The 16,713-nt window shown below is 47.8% G+C and overlaps 7 protein-coding genes across 7 annotated transcripts; 3 read left to right on the top strand and 4 right to left on the bottom strand.

Annotated features, from left to right (window-relative positions):
- Positions 1-595: 595 nt before the first annotated feature.
- N7487_000909 (uncharacterized protein) lies at positions 596-2,354 on the bottom strand (the record flags this gene model as incomplete). The annotated part of the gene is made up of 4 exons (XM_056868657.1): positions 596-1,599; positions 1,656-1,724; positions 1,774-2,014; positions 2,067-2,354. The coding sequence occupies 4 exons, from the start codon at positions 2,352-2,354 to the stop codon at positions 596-598; spliced, it is 1,602 nt and encodes a 533-aa protein (XP_056733441.1).
- Positions 2,355-7,551: 5,197 nt separating this feature from the next.
- On the bottom strand, positions 7,552-8,543 carry N7487_000908 (uncharacterized protein; the record flags this gene model as incomplete). The annotated part of the gene is made up of 2 exons (XM_056868656.1): positions 8,193-8,543; positions 7,552-8,130 (listed from the first exon to the last, which is right to left on the bottom strand). The coding sequence occupies exons 1-2, from the start codon at positions 8,529-8,531 to the stop codon at positions 7,552-7,554; spliced, it is 918 nt and encodes a 305-aa protein (XP_056733440.1). The 5' UTR covers positions 8,532-8,543.
- Positions 8,544-8,696: 153 nt separating this feature from the next.
- N7487_000907 (1-(5-phosphoribosyl)-5- ((5-phosphoribosylamino)methylideneamino)imidazole-4-carboxamide isomerase HIS6) lies at positions 8,697-9,681 on the top strand (the record flags this gene model as incomplete). The annotated part of the gene is made up of 3 exons (XM_056868655.1): positions 8,697-8,996; positions 9,156-9,342; positions 9,398-9,681. 3 exons carry the CDS (start codon positions 8,697-8,699, stop codon positions 9,679-9,681), a joined length of 771 nt encoding a protein of 256 aa, XP_056733439.1.
- Positions 9,682-9,778: 97 nt separating this feature from the next.
- On the top strand, positions 9,779-10,864 carry N7487_000906 (uncharacterized protein; the record flags this gene model as incomplete). The annotated part of the gene is made up of 4 exons (XM_056868654.1): positions 9,779-10,032; positions 10,102-10,159; positions 10,266-10,358; positions 10,435-10,864. The coding sequence occupies 4 exons, from the start codon at positions 9,779-9,781 to the stop codon at positions 10,510-10,512; spliced, it is 483 nt and encodes a 160-aa protein (XP_056733438.1). The 3' UTR covers positions 10,513-10,864.
- A 199-nt stretch (positions 10,865-11,063) lies between these two features.
- N7487_000905 (Elongator subunit ELP3) lies at positions 11,064-12,911 on the bottom strand (the record flags this gene model as incomplete). The annotated part of the gene is given in 3 exon segments (XM_056868653.1): positions 11,064-11,633; positions 11,651-12,486; positions 12,539-12,911. 3 exon segments carry the CDS (start codon positions 12,840-12,842, stop codon positions 11,064-11,066), a joined length of 1,710 nt encoding a protein of 569 aa, XP_056733437.1. The 5' UTR covers positions 12,843-12,911.
- Positions 12,912-13,116: 205 nt separating this feature from the next.
- N7487_000904 (succinate--CoA ligase (GDP-forming) subunit alpha) lies at positions 13,117-14,469 on the top strand (the record flags this gene model as incomplete). The annotated part of the gene is made up of 7 exons (XM_056868652.1): positions 13,117-13,277; positions 13,343-13,371; positions 13,425-13,551; positions 13,611-13,673; positions 13,735-13,760; positions 13,817-13,899; positions 13,969-14,469. The coding sequence occupies 7 exons, from the start codon at positions 13,117-13,119 to the stop codon at positions 14,467-14,469; spliced, it is 990 nt and encodes a 329-aa protein (XP_056733436.1).
- Positions 14,470-15,426: 957 nt separating this feature from the next.
- On the bottom strand, positions 15,427-16,688 carry N7487_000903 (uncharacterized protein; the record flags this gene model as incomplete). Its single annotated transcript, XM_056868651.1, has 3 exons — positions 15,427-15,924; positions 15,982-16,237; positions 16,300-16,688. 3 exons carry the CDS (start codon positions 16,686-16,688, stop codon positions 15,427-15,429), a joined length of 1,143 nt encoding a protein of 380 aa, XP_056733435.1.
- Between the last annotated feature and the right edge of the window lie 25 nt (positions 16,689-16,713).

Genomic DNA, 16,713 nt, shown 5'->3' with positions numbered 1-16,713 from the left:
AGTGGCTACGGAGCGCGAAAGCGGCCATGTGGAACTTTGACTGTACTGGTACACAGGCAGAAACCACATAGAACACATATGACCTACGTCCACTTATATAGGTTCAAGACTACATAATTGATTCTATAGAATGCTGTCATTGAGTAGATACTAGTATAGCATGCAAATCGCAGTGTGTTAGGTTTAAAATAAAGAAATAGAATGTCTATGGGTGAGTATAGATCTCAATTGAGAAGGCGGAGAGGACATAGGTACCAGGTGGCTGCTATCGTCGAGATTTGGCCCTACAGCAGCGTATCACGGCCTTGATGACATGGATATAGCCCTACATAAAAAGAAAGTGAAAGGTCCCAGAAGTGAAATTCTACCCGAAGGTAGCTGTAATGTTCGTCTGTCTCTATATAAGTGCAGCTAAACCCCCCCCAAAAAAAAAAAAGAAATCAAATAATTGCCGAAAATATGAGTAAGAAGTAAAACCATATAGCACCGCTTGTCGTCAAGTCGTGATAGGCCTCAATGCCCAATTATGTACTCAACCCCCTTCTATTTCCAATTTCGTCTCGTTTTTTCACCAAGGTATATCGATGGCCTTCATTTAAACAGAGCCTTCCTTCATTCGAAGGCGCTCTTGGCGCTCAAGACGCCATCCATAGCCCCACTTCGTCTCAACCATGAGAAGAGGGACCATCGCGAGGGTAATGCCAGCCAGCAAGACAAATGTGAACTGAGCAGTGATACCGTCAATAATAGATGGAACAGCTGCAACACCAGCAGCACCAATCAAACATCTCATCAGATTATTGATTGCCGTTGCACTAGCACTAGCACCGGGGTACAAGTCGATGACGAGGGCGCTGTTAATGGTAAAGATAGCGGTCGAACCATAGGCAATGATGAACTGCAGAATAATTGGGACTGCAATGTGTGTGCGAAGGGACACTCCGTAGACAGCGACGCAGACAATGAAGATAGCAGTGATCCACCAAGTGTTGCGCATGCGGGCGTACTCGATGGGGAAATCGGGGTGGCTTTTCAAGTTAATGCGAGTGTCGATGGGAAGGTTGTGCTGCTGACAGTATTCACGTTCTGTTCGCTTGTGGTTGAAGTCCATTAGGTATCCGATTGTGTAGGAGCCAGTCATGCATCCGAAACCATTGCCGAGGAAGGTGAGGCCGACTTCCAGTGAGTTCAGGCCATATTGTTTTTCGAATAGGTCAGATGTTGAGGAAGTTACCATTGACCAGACTGTGTACACAATGCTTCCATACAGCAAGGTGATAAAGACATCCTTCTCGAATAGAAAGGTGAGGGGTGCCAGCATGGTCTTGAAGGTCACTTTGCCCTTCTTTCCAGAGGGTGTTGAATCTTTCAGTGCGTCCTTCTGTCCGCAAATGGTGTAGATGATTGGCTTGTTGATGCCCTTGAGGGGAACCGTGCCGTTTCCAGCGATAGAACGGAGGGTTTCGGGGAGGAAGAACATAATAGAAAAAAGACTGAGTCCGGATGCAATAACCAAGAACCAGAAGATAGATCGGAACCCAAGGTACTGGGAGAGGATTCCACCAAATACCGGTCCAACTCCCTGGCCCAACATGCGAACTGGATACTGTTAGCTTATAGAACATAGCAATATATCGGAGTAGCGGGTTACTTACCACCACCAAAGATTCCAACCAGACTGCCACGCTCCGCTGAAGTGGTAATATCACCAATGACACCAGCACCTAGGCAAGTTAGCTAAGACATAGAATAAGGAGGATTATTGTATCATACCAATTGAGATGGTGGCTGCACTTCCGGCAGCCTGCAGCGCCCGGAAAGCCATAAGCTCACCATAGTTGACAGAGACGGCCAGAGCAATGTTCGCAACAATGTATACACCGAATGTTCCCATGAAAAGCACACGACGTCCCAAGACATCGGAGAAAGAACCCCAAAAGCTCGGGGCAAGACCTTGTACAATCATATATATCGTGACGGTTAATGTAGCTAGAGACATGGAGATGTTGAGTTCCTATATTGCGGTTAGCAAGAAGTGGCCAAATGTGTTACTCAAGTCAACTAACATGTGAAACGTCTGTAAGCGCAGGGAAGTAGATGTTTGAAGATAGTGGGGAGAAGATGGCAGCGAAGGAGACAATAATGACGATCCACAACTTGCGAGACCGAGTGAACACATGATAGGGTGGTGACGCCGTGGCTTGACTTTCAACGTCGGATGGCTCTGCTGGTGTTGTCGATACTGAGACGTCTTTTTCATCCCGAGGCGTGACATTAGGGCTTGAGATGACCGACTTGTCTGTGACCCCAGGATCCCTGAGGGTTTCTGTTGAACTGAACTGGGACAAGGTCATGATGGAAATTTATTATAGAATATGAAGACAACTCTGGATGTATCAACAGATACAAACTATTAACAGTAGAAGAGGAAGTATGGCTTCATTCGGCCTAGACAGCTTTAGAGATCTAGGAAGTTAAAATGATGGAATGGACACGCCTTTTGTATCTCAGTTCCAGCAAGAAACCCCTATAGGGCTAGTCCAAAATTACAAACAAAACATTAAGCAGACCCATGCTTCTGAGAGTTTACTAAACGTACTCCACAGTGGGTTCGACCAGGGGGATCACTACACCATCCCCTTGATGGTTGAAAGTGGCACGGATAAGACAAATCTGGTAAACCCAATGTCGCTCAATTTGATACGTACGGGCTATGATCCGCACTTGGAATACTCGAAGTCTTAGCCCAGTGCAGAATGACTTATGTCTCTAGTGCGGATGGCTGAATATCTATTGTGTCATTTCTAAGCCTCAAATGCTGACGTCTACCCCAGGGAAAGCACATTCCTGAGCTGCCCACGAGTGATTTGGGATCTGGTTGACTATGGGTGAATCATAGTATTGATACCTAACCTCATAGGGCAGATTCCAATACCCACAAGAATTCTTTTCGGTCTCCATAGACTCGTGTACAAAGGAATCGATCTGCACTGCATCTGCATCACACAAGCCCGGTTTCACCCTCAAGGTTTGCAATTCGGAGAAAAGATGACGGGAAAAATCTGTTCAACGCTTGCATACGGAGTATGCCTACTCGGCGTAGTTCCGTAGCATCTTTTGTGTCCTAAAGGCCCCGAAATTCTGCAGGACCAGGGGTGTTGATAAGCCGGCTAACCAATCCACTAACAGCTTCCAGGCCATCTATGTCTTGCCGAGGCGGCATGTCTATTTTGATTATAGGAAAAGGGAAGCTGAAACCCGATTTCCCGTTGGAGGGTCTCATTTCCTCCACGTGTGGAATATCAGCCATTACGATCACTATCTGTCAAGCAAATGCCAAGCTTCGTCATTTTCCCTGATCAATATTGTTTCAGAAAAGATTATTGGACAAAATACGCCATTGACTTACGTGTGCATTCCCCCTTGATGAATCTGTATAGGGGAAGTTGGCCCTTACTGCTCACAAGTCGCCAATCGGGGACCCGCAAAGGGGCGCGGCTGGATTCAAGGTTTGGCATCACAACCCAATGACGATGCACTATAATTCCAGATAAGTGATATCCGCAGGTTACTAACCAATGCAGCTGGATTGTCACACAGATATGGATAAAAAGAATGTGTCCAAGACTTTCTTTCGGGCCAAGGTTCGCGCTACTGTGTAGACAGGAGAAGATCGACAAATTGAATGGTCTATATGGAATACAACGTACTTTGTAGGTACTACATGCATACAGGCGTACTAGTTATTAGTGTGTAACTACTCCGTACAGTATATACTATATTCTTTGTACATATATTCCAATCAACGTGTCGATCAGATCCACAAGATGCCCCTGCTGTGCAAGCTTTTCCACATAGTCTATTATTATAGCGTGGTGAAGCGTATCTGACTCCACTGATCCGCCGCGAAACCCCTAGAATCCGTAGCGGGGCCGCCAAGATCTCGTCGTGATTGATCAATAACTTGCACATCGCTTCGTAATTGAGCGTCGACATTACACTTTCGGGGTGTTTTTTCTATCTCGATCCCAGCTATCAGTTCGGTTAAGGCTGGACAGGGCTGCCTCTACCCTGTAAGGCTGATTTGATGCAGTCTCCTATCTTAGCAACTATCTGATTCTCAATTTTGATGCCTAACGCCAAGCCCGTCCTCCGGTTTTACGGCGAGAACGGCTTTGGCGCGGATGCCGATTCTCGGGTGCCCGATGCCATCTCCGTTAGTGCACGTTGGGTGGCTCAATTAGCAGATTGGTCCGAGATGGTCCGCGATCCCCACTTCTAAACAATATAGGGGTCTGGACCCCTCAGTTGGAGTAGGGTTGCAGCTGTTTCCAAGCCCTCCAAGCCTCCCAAGCCTTCCGAGTCATATCATGCATGTTGTATGCTGAAAATGTGTCCTTTTTTGGACCGAGGCCTAAATCATCGTGATGATAACATTTCGCGCACATCTGAATTTGGCAAATTACCCGTGTACTGTTGTAGCGAGGATCTTCCTGAAGAATATCCAAGTCTCCTCATTCGGTATATCTCGGCCCCACAAGTCGCAACGGAGCTGAGAAGCATCTTTAGTGAGAAAATAATTAATTTATACAATGAATACATGTCTGGGAACTTCATGTAATTGGACTAAACGTGCTATGGCTGCTGCATGGGTCTTGGAGTAAAAAAATTCATAGCTTCCAATATTGACATCAATCCAACTTGCTGACATGCCAAGCACCCCATGGCCCCCAATGCAAGTTTTTGTTTTTTTTTTTCTAACTGTCCTTCCTATCAGGAATGGATTTTACCTTACGCGTTCTCTCGAAATTTCTTGAAACAATAGTTTCTATCCACTATAGCTTTCAAACTGACAGATGTAGTAGATCCCCCTGACAGGTACGATTATCCGCATTTGAAACACAGTCTAGTCATATAAATCTAGTAATAGTGGCAATGAAAGCAAAGATGATCATTTCAAATCTGTCTGTGTTACGAACACATGAGGCTGTGTCTAAACTATTTGGCCTAGCGCTTCAATAAACAAGCGCTTTGACCAGGGGATTTGCAGATCTGAAGCAGCCCCTAGCTTTGTGAATACGCCAAAGGAAGCTGACACACACAATCTAATATAAAGAATTCCAGAGCTTCCCGCTAAGAATGCAGGGCTAATCTACACCAACATACACCCTCGCATGTCGTCATCGTATGAAATGAAGTCCTCAAATGTCATCCCCCAAACTGCCGATCATTCCATCATTCTCATGGTCGCTGGAGTTTCCTCTATTAACAGAAACGTTTAAAGTACTGCTCAATATTAAAACCCCAGTCCCGTTTTTCTGGCGCACTTCAGTATAATGATCCTGTTTAGCATCATGTTGTTGGGGCCAAAACAAAAGTCTAGATTGGACCCTGTGGACCGGGACACTCACTGCACGCGCTCTCTTTCCTGAATGTATATCCTGAGGGTCGACCCTACAGGGTCCTCGGAACGACCCTGATCGTCGACATATGGAACTCGCGTGCGAATCCTGCGATTGCGTGAGTTTATCCCAAGGATATCACAATCTGATAGCGCTGTGGCGTGAAGATGCATGTCTCATGATAAGAACCGAACCAAGTTATTGGGGGAAATTACACTATATTGTAGTTATACTCCGTAGTGTACGGAGTATTCCGTACAAGAATAGTCGGCTGCATATGCACCTTTATCACGTATTTCTTGGTAGTCTTTTCGAAAATCTTTTTCAGTCTGTGCAGATGTATTTTCACATGTTCTTCTGGATGGTCTTTATTTTAGATATTCTGCCGCATATTAATACTGTAGCTAGAATACATGTGAAGATGACTTCAAACGTGCAACCCGATTTTTCTATTATAAGCTTTGATATGATAAATCTCTACCCATAGATTAAGTCGCCTAATGTAGACTAGCGTATCTTTTTCACGGCGGAAGAGGCGGAAGAAGCGGAAGGATTTCACGGCCCCACTTGGGATTTCTTGGCACATTTGACCCAAAAGTGAGGATTTGGCGGACGTCCGCACCTGTCGGAGTATTTACAGCACCAAGGGTCTAGATTTCTCTAGTAATCTAGGTGAAACAAAAAAAAAACGGGTATCCTAGAAGGCTCTTTATACGTCTATCTGCATGTCTAAATTTCCGAGCCGTGATGAATTCGGCATTGAGAGTCATTGGCCCGAGTGGTCCGATTACTTCAATGTAAGATATTAGCTTGAACCAAATAAAAAGATACAATTTTTACTGGCGATATATTTATATGTATATCTATATATAGAGTTCAAGGTTGATAACAAGTTCATTCGTGAATGTAAATTCTTGACTATTGTTTATACAGTAATTGCACTCAGGATCACCATGCTCAGACGGAGTTATAGCGCGGCTTTTGTTCTGATCAAAGTGACTGCAGATATATAGCCATATCTGGATATAAATAATTTTTATAGCATTGCGAGTTAGTATAAGACTTTTCTTCATGGAGCTAAATAATGAGTTTTAGTAATGCCCATCAAATATATATATCACCAACAAGAGTACAGATATAATGGTGTAGGTACACCTGCTATCAAATAACCAAGAAATGACAGACCAATCTTTGGGTCTCTAACATTATTGTTAATACAGTTTAATCAAATTGCTGAAATTGCTGGACATCGCAATGCTCGTGTTGGCTCTCGTTCTATATAAATGTATGACGTATGTTGTCCGGTGGAATGTGTATTCCGCCTAACAGCTCCCATCGATGAGTGTAAATGTATTGAGATGTTAAGATACTTGAGATATTAAGATACTGACTAGATGTACACATAAAACTTTTCAACGAGACTGTTTATTTATTTATTAGATTGAGTATTACGAATTTTTGTTTAAGAATACGCATCTCCAAAGATCTATAGATCGTAAAGGGTTTCATTATCTCTATTAAATATGTCGAGTCCCCAATACTTCAACTACGACGGTTGGGGCTAGAAAGCAAAACGAGACTTCTATTGCACCCAAGCCGTCCGAATTGGTGATCGCATCGAATGTGCAGGCCAAGGTATCTACATGAGTCACGAGGCCTCGCTTTCCGAATGAACAGATCGTGCTGATAACATCATGAACAGGCGGCCGGGACCTGGAAACCTTTTAACACATCAAGAAACCAATGCACAGGGCGCCCGGGCTTTCGTCAATGTGGACCTGGACCTGGAGCACGGTGGAGGATAAGGCTGGAAGCAGGTGTTTCAGCTGAACTCGTATCGCGTCCCGATCAACGATGAGGCTCTTGAGGCCAATGGCAGGTAATTTTGAGAAATGGATACCGAGCCATTTGCCCACTTCGGCATGTATTGGGATAACGATGGCTCGGCGAGGATGATATGCGGGTTGAGATTGAAGTTGTAGGTCGTGATCCACAAGAGATCGAGATTGAAGGGGACATGGCGGGAGATGCGTTTATGGATCACGAACCCATCTAGCTCTTGTGTTGAAGTGGCGGGAGTGGGCAGTACCACACGAAGAAACGTATTAGCCTAAGAATGGGAGAAGAAGCCTTCTCAAATGTCGTGATCTTAGCGTTTGTCGCCTCTACCACCGCCTCGGCCACCCCTACCGCCGCCTCTGCCGCCTCTTGTTTTGCCCCTTCCTCTCCCGCCCATCATACGGCGTCCTGATGCCTGGACGCGCGCGATGTCATCTTTGTTCAGGTTCAATGTGCCTCCTGAGAACTTGCCCACAGAGGATCCGGCAACACCACGCTCTCTTCGCCCGTTGTTGCTCGATTTCTGTACCTTGCTAGGCTTCTCGAGAATGATGCCGTTCTCCTTGGCTTCTTGGCGGCGCCTATCTTCCTTTGAGGCAGCCTTAGCTTTGATGCCTCGTCGGTGCGCAGTGGGCATTTTAGTTTGCGCATAGAGCGAAGTTTTGGCCCCAAGAGATTGCATGCGCAGATCCAAAGCCTTCAAACGGTTCTTTCCAGTAGGAGCGAGGTCATCGGCGGATTCGAGAAGGTGTGACTCTTTAAGTAGTCTTTGCAATGCAAGATCGTGCTTGAGGTTTGCAGAGTCGTGGGCATCTTCTTCTTCTTCTTTTTTGGATGTAGGTTCTGGCTCGGTGCTCGGCTTATCTAAGTCGGACAACAGTTTCCCACTCTGCAGGTCTGAGCGTTAGCATTGAGCTTCAATGCACTGAAACCTGGAGATCTGGCACATACCCTAAACGCCTTCCAAGTCTTCTTGTCCATTCTGTCTTCTGGTGCCGCGTAGGTATCCGTGTGCTCGACCACCTCGACTTGGTTGCTCTCATCACTGATATCGGACATCCCATCCCAGTCACCCTCCGACCCAGAGAGATCAGAGCCATCGTCGTCCTCATTTTCTTCTTCATCCGAGTTTGTAGATTTGGCGGTAGAAGCTGGCAAATCGAGTGGCTCGAATTGCGCTTCGAATAATCTGCGGAATACGTCCTGCGCATTGTCCACCGGAGGAGGGGTGTCTTCCTTGGCCTTGGGCTTGGAAACCACAGTGGTTTCTCTCTTTCGTTTCACGACCATGGTGGATATGCTGCCGATTAAATTAGAAAATCAAACACTCGCGTCTCGGCCCAAAAGTTTTTCGGACTAAGCTCAAGATCACGTGCGATAAGGATAAGCCGCCCCTCGATTCACAGACCTGGAGATCGTCACTAAATCAACTTATTCTCCAATTCACCGGAGAAAATGACCAAGTTCAGGCCGTGCATTGACCTGCATTCAGGGCAGGTCAAGCAAATTGTGGGCGGTACGCTCAGCCAGGTAGCCGCAGACCTGAAGACCAACTACGTATCCAAGCTCCCGGCCAGCCACTATGCGGGATTGTATCAGAAGCATGATTTGCGCGGCGGACACGTTGTGAAGCTTGGACCAGGGAATGAAGAGGCAGCCCAGGAGGCGTTGAAGACATGGCCGGGTGGGCTGCAAGTGGCCGGGGGTATCACCGATAAGAATGCGCAATATTGGATCGATCAAGGTGCCGACAAGGTAAGCAATCGGACTCCAGACGGATTACTATTTGTTCGCTTGGCGTCGTGCTTGGTCGAGGACACAATAATATCTATCCTTTTACTTCAAATTCCTGTTTGGTTGCGCTCCGTCATAGCAAGAGTTCGATGACGCTAATCTGTGGAATGCGGGCAATAGGTGATCATCACTTCATTCCTCTTCCCTGGGGGCAAGTTCTCTCTCGAGCGGCTCGAGTCCGTCCTTGCTGCCCTTGGCGGCGACAAGTCAAAGCTGGTCTTGGATCTGAGCTGCCGCAGAAAAGACGATACTTGGTTCGTTGCGATGGACCGTTGGCAAACCATCACGGAGATGGAGATCAACAAAGGTATGTCATGCCAATACTGAAGATAAGTTGATTTGGGCTCACTAACTCTGTGTAGAATCTATCTCAATGCTGGAACCATATTGCGCCGAGTTCCTAATCCACGCTGCAGACGTAGAGGGCCTGCAACAAGGCGTCGACGAGGAACTTGTTTCAAGATTGGCTGAATGGTGTACTATTCCTGTGACCTATGCAGGAGGTGCACGCCATTTACAAGATCTGGAAAAGGTCCACACTAGTAGCAATGGAAGAGTGGATTTGACGATTGGCAGCGCGCTAGATATTTTTGGCGGCTCTGGAGTGACGTTTGATGAATGCATCGAATGGAACAAAACGCATTAAAAATAAAAAAATAAAACAAAATGAATAGATTATATCAAAAAGGTTATAACGAGCCGAATAGTATTTCCATATCCTTATTTAATGTTTGATTGAAGAGATGAAAACAAAAACAACAAGGAGACGAGTCACAGGTGTGTCTGGACTTGTCCCAAAGCGGCTTAGGGGCTTCCATCAACTGAAGGTCCGCCCGCCTCCGTATCTCAAGTCTTCAACCTCAACTCTCTGTATTAGCCGATTTGCGACCACCTTTCTCCAACAAACTACCTATCCCGCCCATTCTCCAACACTCCTTACCTATCAACAAACCGTCAACATGAAGCCCGTCGTCTCTGCCTTGAACGCCTGGTCTTGGTAAGCTCCTCCATCCCAGACAACATCCATCGAAAGTCCTATTGCTCTAACACCTTGTTTCTTGCATAGTGTTATTATCTCCGTTTTCGCAATCATCATCCTCTCAGTCCTCGGCTCGCTATACAGCGTACGTTTCCCCGACTCTGACATAACCATCAAGCCCTCCAAAGATCCGTTGTCATAGACCTACGTAATATGGGGTTCACTGGCTAACACGAAGATCCTAATTATAGAGCAACAACCACGCATACACTGGATCAAAAGACGAACCCGAAGATGGCCCCGCAGTCGCCGCCTCTATTTACACCGCTGTGATCGTCTATGCTGTACGTCATTCCCCCTCTCTAAGCGTTGGACGAGGAAAGGAATCGGTTACTGACAATGCGCTTTTCTGGCTCATAGGGTTTCTTCGTTTTCTGCGGTTTCCAGGCTTACCTTCACATGCGAGACAGTAGGGGAGGTGCTATATCACTGCATTGAAATTGCTTTGGTCCCTTTTTCCTTCGATGTCTTCATGACACCTTCATCTGTCGATTTTCAATCTTGGAGCTTATATCTCGGGCTTTCTTGAGTACAACACGGTGGTTTAAATTTGATGCTTTGGGAGTGATTCGAGACTGAGATAATATTTTCGATTCTTTAGAGTATGAATCACCCATTTCTACTCTGTGCGACCTGGATTCATCTATGTTATAGATGAGTAGGGTCGGACTAAACTTGAAAGGCGTTGGCGGGCAGGTTTCCCGGTCTCCTTTGCTAGAATACACAGATGGCCGACCTGCGACTTGTACATAGAGCACTCATGATTATTTCCAGTTCTTTGATATCTCATTTTTGTCCATTGGATGCATCTAAAGATAAAATTTGGTATAGACATTCAATCATTTGTCCTTCGTTGAGAAGAAAATCAAGTTTTTGTGAGACCGCCAACGCCAGGAGATGCAAAATCAGATACCGAGCCTCGGCTGGGCATCTGGTTTCCTTTTTGTTTTTTTGTTTTTGTTTTTTTTTTCTGTTTCTTTGCAGACAATTTACTCCTCGTCCTCCCATGGATCCAACATCTTGGACATGTAAGGACCATCAAGGAAGTACCCGAGACGAGCATAGTAGCTACGCACACCAACACCGGAGATAACACTGATCTTGCGACTACCGTGCTCCTCGCGGGCAATACGCTCCGCCTCCTCCATCAACAAAGTTCCAAAACCACGGTGTTGGAACTTGCGGGCATCACGCCCGTGAAGCGGCACAGCAGAACCGTAGACGTGAAGCTCGCGGACGATACTCGTCTGCTGGCCGGTAAACTCAGGGCGGAATGTGTGAGTCTCACTGCACTTGCGCAGACGAAGCAATCCAATGAGAATATCCTGCTTCGGGTCTTCGTATGCCAAGAAAGTCTCCCATCCAGCATTGGCAGTGTAGTCACGGCGGATCAACTCAATCTGCGATGGACGGATCTTGTTCTTAACTTCGTTGATACCGACTTCTCTCGTGCGGACATCACGGCAGGTAGTACCGAAGTCCTTCATACGCGCCAATGCTAGTTCGCGCAGGTTGCCGTTCTCGACACCGGAGGTAACAAGTGGCATGGGGATATCACGCTGGACTCGGTAGATACGGGTCCAGGGGGAACTAGGGCAAGAATACGTGCGACAAGGTCGATAAGTGCGTTGGGCGTGTAGTTCTTGTAACGGCCGGTGCGCCACAGCTCGTAGAGACCGGTGCCTCGAATGACAAGCGTGGGGTAGAGTTTGAGACCGTCGGTGCGGAAGTTGGGGTTCTCGAAGTACTCCTGGAACTGGAATAGATCGCGCTCCATTCCAACGTTAGGTAGATCGGGCATCATGTGGCTGACAACCTTGAAACCGGCATCTTTAGCAAGCCTGAACGTCTCAGCTACTGCTGCTACAGTGTGGCCGCGGTTGGTGTCTCGGGCAACGTCCTCATACAGACTCTGCACACCAATTTCCAACCGCGTACAACCGTAGCGGAGCATGCTGCTCAGATGCGTATCCAGACAGTAATCTGGCCGGGTTTCGATTGTGATACCCACACACTTCACGTTGCTCATTTCGCCTGCCAGCACGGCCTCGTCAACATTGTCCGTTTGATATCCACTCAGTGCGTTGTGAAGCTGGGAGATGAAGGTGTCTCGGTAATCTTCCGGTAGGGACATAAATGTTCCGCCCATGATAATGTATTCCACCTTGTCCACACTGTGACCGAGAGCTTTGATCTGGTCCACACGTCCTCGCGCCTGCTCAAACGGATCGTAACGAGCGCGGATTGCGCGCATCGAGGTTGGTTCATATCCAGTATATGACTGAGTCGAGTATTCGAAATCGGAGTCGGGGCCACCAGGGCAATAGACACAGATGTTACCGGTATACGCGATGTGGGGGCATCGATGGGGTTTGCACATAACCGCCACCACGGCGATACCAGAGGAGGTTCCTATGAACGAGGTTAGCGATAGTCCAGCATTCCTACTTGAATGTAAACGTACGAATCGGCTTCGCAATCAGCTTTGGCAGGATGTATTTCTTGTAGTGCTCAGGCACTGCCGCGATAATGGCCGTCAGTGGCGGGGAACTGGACAAGCTGTGCTTCTTCGAAAAGGTAGCGCGCAACTTGTTGAGATTGAGATCTTTCTTGGGCTTGTTAGAGTCTCTGTGCGACTCATAGTCTTGAATGAGAGCATTTGCAATGTCGGAGCATGCTCGCATGAATCGCTCGTTCTCTGGGACGTTCTTTGCGTTCTTCTTGGCGGCCCTTTTAATTTCCTGCGATGTCATAGTCATGGTAGCCATGGTGAAAAGAATAACACCGCGCCTAGGCGGAAAATGTTTTCAATAACCAAAAGCGACACAAGTTGTACTTGGTGGGGTTTGAGGTTGATTAGATCAAAAAAGTTGGTTGTCGAGGCCTGCGCCCGAGTTCAGTTCCGCTTAAGTAAAATAATTATCCCGAGCGAAAACTCCCGGGTACGTATCCCGAACACTTGCCCTTTATCCTGTCCTTTTCTTTCCTTCCACCTCACCTCATATACCTCACCTCTCCCCTCAAACATACAATCTTGCAGCAATGCAGGCCTTCCGCCGTAACACCCTCTCGGCCCTTCGCAATGTCGGTGCCACCCAGCGTCGGACTCAGGCCACCTCTGCCTACAGCGAGACCTTGAACAACCTTAAGATCAACAAGGACACCCGCGTTCTCTTCCAGGGTTTCACCGGAAAGCAGGGAACGTAAGTGCAATCTTTGCGCTTTCATTATCGCACGCGCATCATGCTGACTTTTGACCTCGACATAGCTTCCACGCTGAGCAGGCCATCGCCTACGGTAAATATTTGTCCAACCGCGATCGCATCCAAACAATAGCTTACACAGAACAGGCACAAATGTCGTCGGTGGTACCAACCCCAAGAAGGCCGGCACTATGCACCTTGACCGTCCCGTTTTCGCCAACGTTAGCGATGCTGTGAAGGAGACCGGTGCCACAGCTTCCGCCATCTTCGTTCCGTATGATCAATCAACATATTCTCTCGAAATACCAAAAAAATGATGCTAACTGCAATTAGCCCCCCTCTTGCCGCTGCCGGTATCGAGGAGGCCATCGCTGCTGAGATTGGCCTCGTTGTTTGGTACGTGTCCGATCGAACTCCCCTTGCAAATAACTTTTTCTGACAGCTTCTGGTCCAACAGCATTACTGAGGGTATCCCCCAGCACGGTATGGATCGATCGACCCCCAATTTCGAAGCGCGCGAACTGATTGATTTCATATAGACATGGTCCGCATCACCGACATTCTTAAGACCCAGAACAAGACCCGCCTGATCGGTCCTAACTGCCCTGGTATCATCGCTCCCGTAAGCTACCACTCCAACTTTCTGCAATAATTCGAGTCGCGCCAAATACTCACACATCTTGTTCAATAGGGTCAATGCAAGATCGGTATCATGCCCGGCTTCATCCACAAGCGCGGTCGTGTCGGTATCGTCTCTCGTTCCGGTACCCTGACCTACGAGGCCGTCAACCAGACCACCCTCGCTGGTCTCGGTCAGTCTCTCGTCGTCGGTATCGGCGGTGACCCCTTCTCCGGCACCAACTTCATTGACTGCCTCAAGGTCTTCCTCGAGGACCCTGAGACCGACGGTATCATCATGATCGGTGAGATTGGTGGTTCCGCCGAGGAGGATGCCGCCGAGTTCTTCAAGGCCAACAACATCCACAACAAGCCCGCCGTCTCCTTCATTGCTGGTATCTCCGCTCCTCCCGGCCGCCGTATGGGTCACGCCGGTGCCATCGTCAGCGGTGGTAAGGGTGGTGCCGATTCCAAGATCGCCGCTCTCACCGATGCTGGTGTCATCGTCGAGCGCAGCCCTGCTTCCCTCGGCAAGACCCTTCTTGCTGAGTTCGTCAAGCGCGACCTTGTTTAAGATTGTCGCCCCTTTTCATGCATCGCGTGTCTTGTTGTCCTGGTTTTGAAGACTGGGATCTGAGGTATATGTGCTATTTTATACTATGGGGTTTTATGGGCTGTTCCTTTTCGGCTGCTCCTGTATTCATTTTCTCCTTTGTGTTAGAGATCCTTGAAGTAATCATGCTCGTGTAATTATTACTGTGTGCTACCTGTGCAGAGTAGATGGTAGAAATATGTCAATATATGGATACCATCCTTTTCAAGTCCACGAAGCAGGCTCTTTGAGCGGTTCATCCCTCACTCACTATTTACCTCGACTTGTCTTCATTCCAATTCTTATACCGGACATCCATGGTAAAACATGCGTCTAGAAACCCTTACGAAGTGCAGTAGAGAACGGAAGCCACCTGGGCAACTAGCAGTCATAGTACTCGAAGAAAGTGAAATTTAATACAAATCCATTTAGTTCAAGGTGGTGGGCCAATGTTCCAGTTTGAACAGCTGATGCTATGAGAGGCAGACCAGATATTTCAGACCTCTAGAAATACCTCTAGTTCTACTCCGTACGTCAGGTTATCATGGTTGATAGCATTACAGAAGAGGCCCGCTCTGAGGTCTGTCCCTGATGTAGACAAGATTAAGCGATGATTTACCTTTGCCACCACTCATTTTGTTCCGCCTAACTTTCATTTCCTCTGGTCTCGATTTTTAGTTTTACTTCTTCTCACCATCTACAATGTCTACAAGTCAGACTACAAGAACATGGACGGACAGATTGTCTCTCTCATCCCTGCGTGCATTTGTATATGATGCATGCACGCTATATGAACAGAATAGATGAACAAATACAGAACTGTGTGGCGGGTTGCCACTACATGATAAAAACAGTTGCCTTTGCCCATGGACAAGGATAGGCCAGGTCCCAGGGCGCCTCTGGGTCCTGGTCTCCTCTCCTTTACCCTCAGGTCAACTCTCACAACTTCCGACCCCCCATCTTCTCCTCCGGCTTCTGTAAGATTTTTCTTTTGATGTCTGCAGACATCACAAACTCTCCGTCCCTCCATTCCTCACTCTCCTCGATGGAACCGGGATCCTCGTCTTCCCAATCGCTCTCATCCTCCTCGAACTCCGACCCACAGTCACCGAGGTCTTGGTCTGCCTCAGTGCTGTCTTCCTCGTCTGATTTCCCCAGAAACTCGTCTTCGCTCTCCTCCCTATATCGGAGCTCCCACTTCTCCCACTCATCCCACTCGTCTTCTTCGTCGTCCTCGATCGTGGGAAGGGGGATGGGCTTGGTGGTGTCCCCCTCAGTGAGGGGCCACGCCCATTGGAGTAGGACATCCATCTTGTCGGTGTAGTCCTCCGCATCGAAGTTCAGTGCTTGGGTATAGGCTACCTTGAGCCGGCCGTTGTCGAAATACCCATGCAAAACTCGAACTCGAGCATCGGGGAGGAAGGAAATGACCATTGTCTATATAACAGTCAGTCAATTATGTCCTGGGAGGTAGCCTAGAGTAACTGGGCTTACCGGGAAGTCAAGTTGGGGACGTTCATGTCGGTGGTACCTACCGACTTGGTGCTTGTGGTTTTTGATTCCACTAAGCATCCATCGAACAAGTACCATGAGCTCTCCAATTGACGGGAGGGTGTCATGGTAGCAGTTGTCGCTCTTCATGACGACGAGTTGGTGAGCGGACTTTCCGTCTGCGCTCGTGGCTCCCATTTGAATGGTAAAGCCGTGCTGGTCATTGCTGTTGAAGAGACTACTGTCCTCTCCATACATGCTACATTTATCCAACGTTAGTCTTTAAGGTTCTTTTTCTATCTATTGGGGATTTAGACTTACGGGACCAGTTCCCAGAAGATGGGGGTGTTTCTGCCCCCGGGGGATTTGCGGAGGTACTTCGAAAATGCCTGGTGGAGTTGATGGTGCATCTCTTGGGGGATGAAGTCTTGAGTGTGCTTCATCGCCCGAACCCACGTGAACGGGTCGTCCACGGGGTCTTCGGGGTTGAGTGCAGTGTTGGCGATTTTGAAGTTGGTGTCGGTGTCGGGTGTGAAGAATTGGATGAGGGAAGGGTCGGTGTTCCCAGTCCAGAAGTCCATCGGGTGGAGGTCAATATTGGCATACTGGTTTGATATATAACCAGGCTGCATGCCACGGAGCCCTCTGTAGAGGTTCCGGAGGCTGTGCTCCTTTTGTCCAAAGAGCCAAACCCAAAGTGGAGGGCACATTGTGAAGCCACCTGGGGATTGGAAT

The sequence above is a fragment of the Penicillium crustosum genome (assembly GCF_028827405.1).
Source record: "Penicillium crustosum strain IBT 35664 chromosome Unknown utg000001l_segment0_segment0, whole genome shotgun sequence".
Classification (NCBI taxonomy): domain Eukaryota; kingdom Fungi; phylum Ascomycota; class Eurotiomycetes; order Eurotiales; family Aspergillaceae; genus Penicillium; species Penicillium crustosum.
This window is presented reverse-complemented; position numbering and strand designations above follow the sequence as displayed.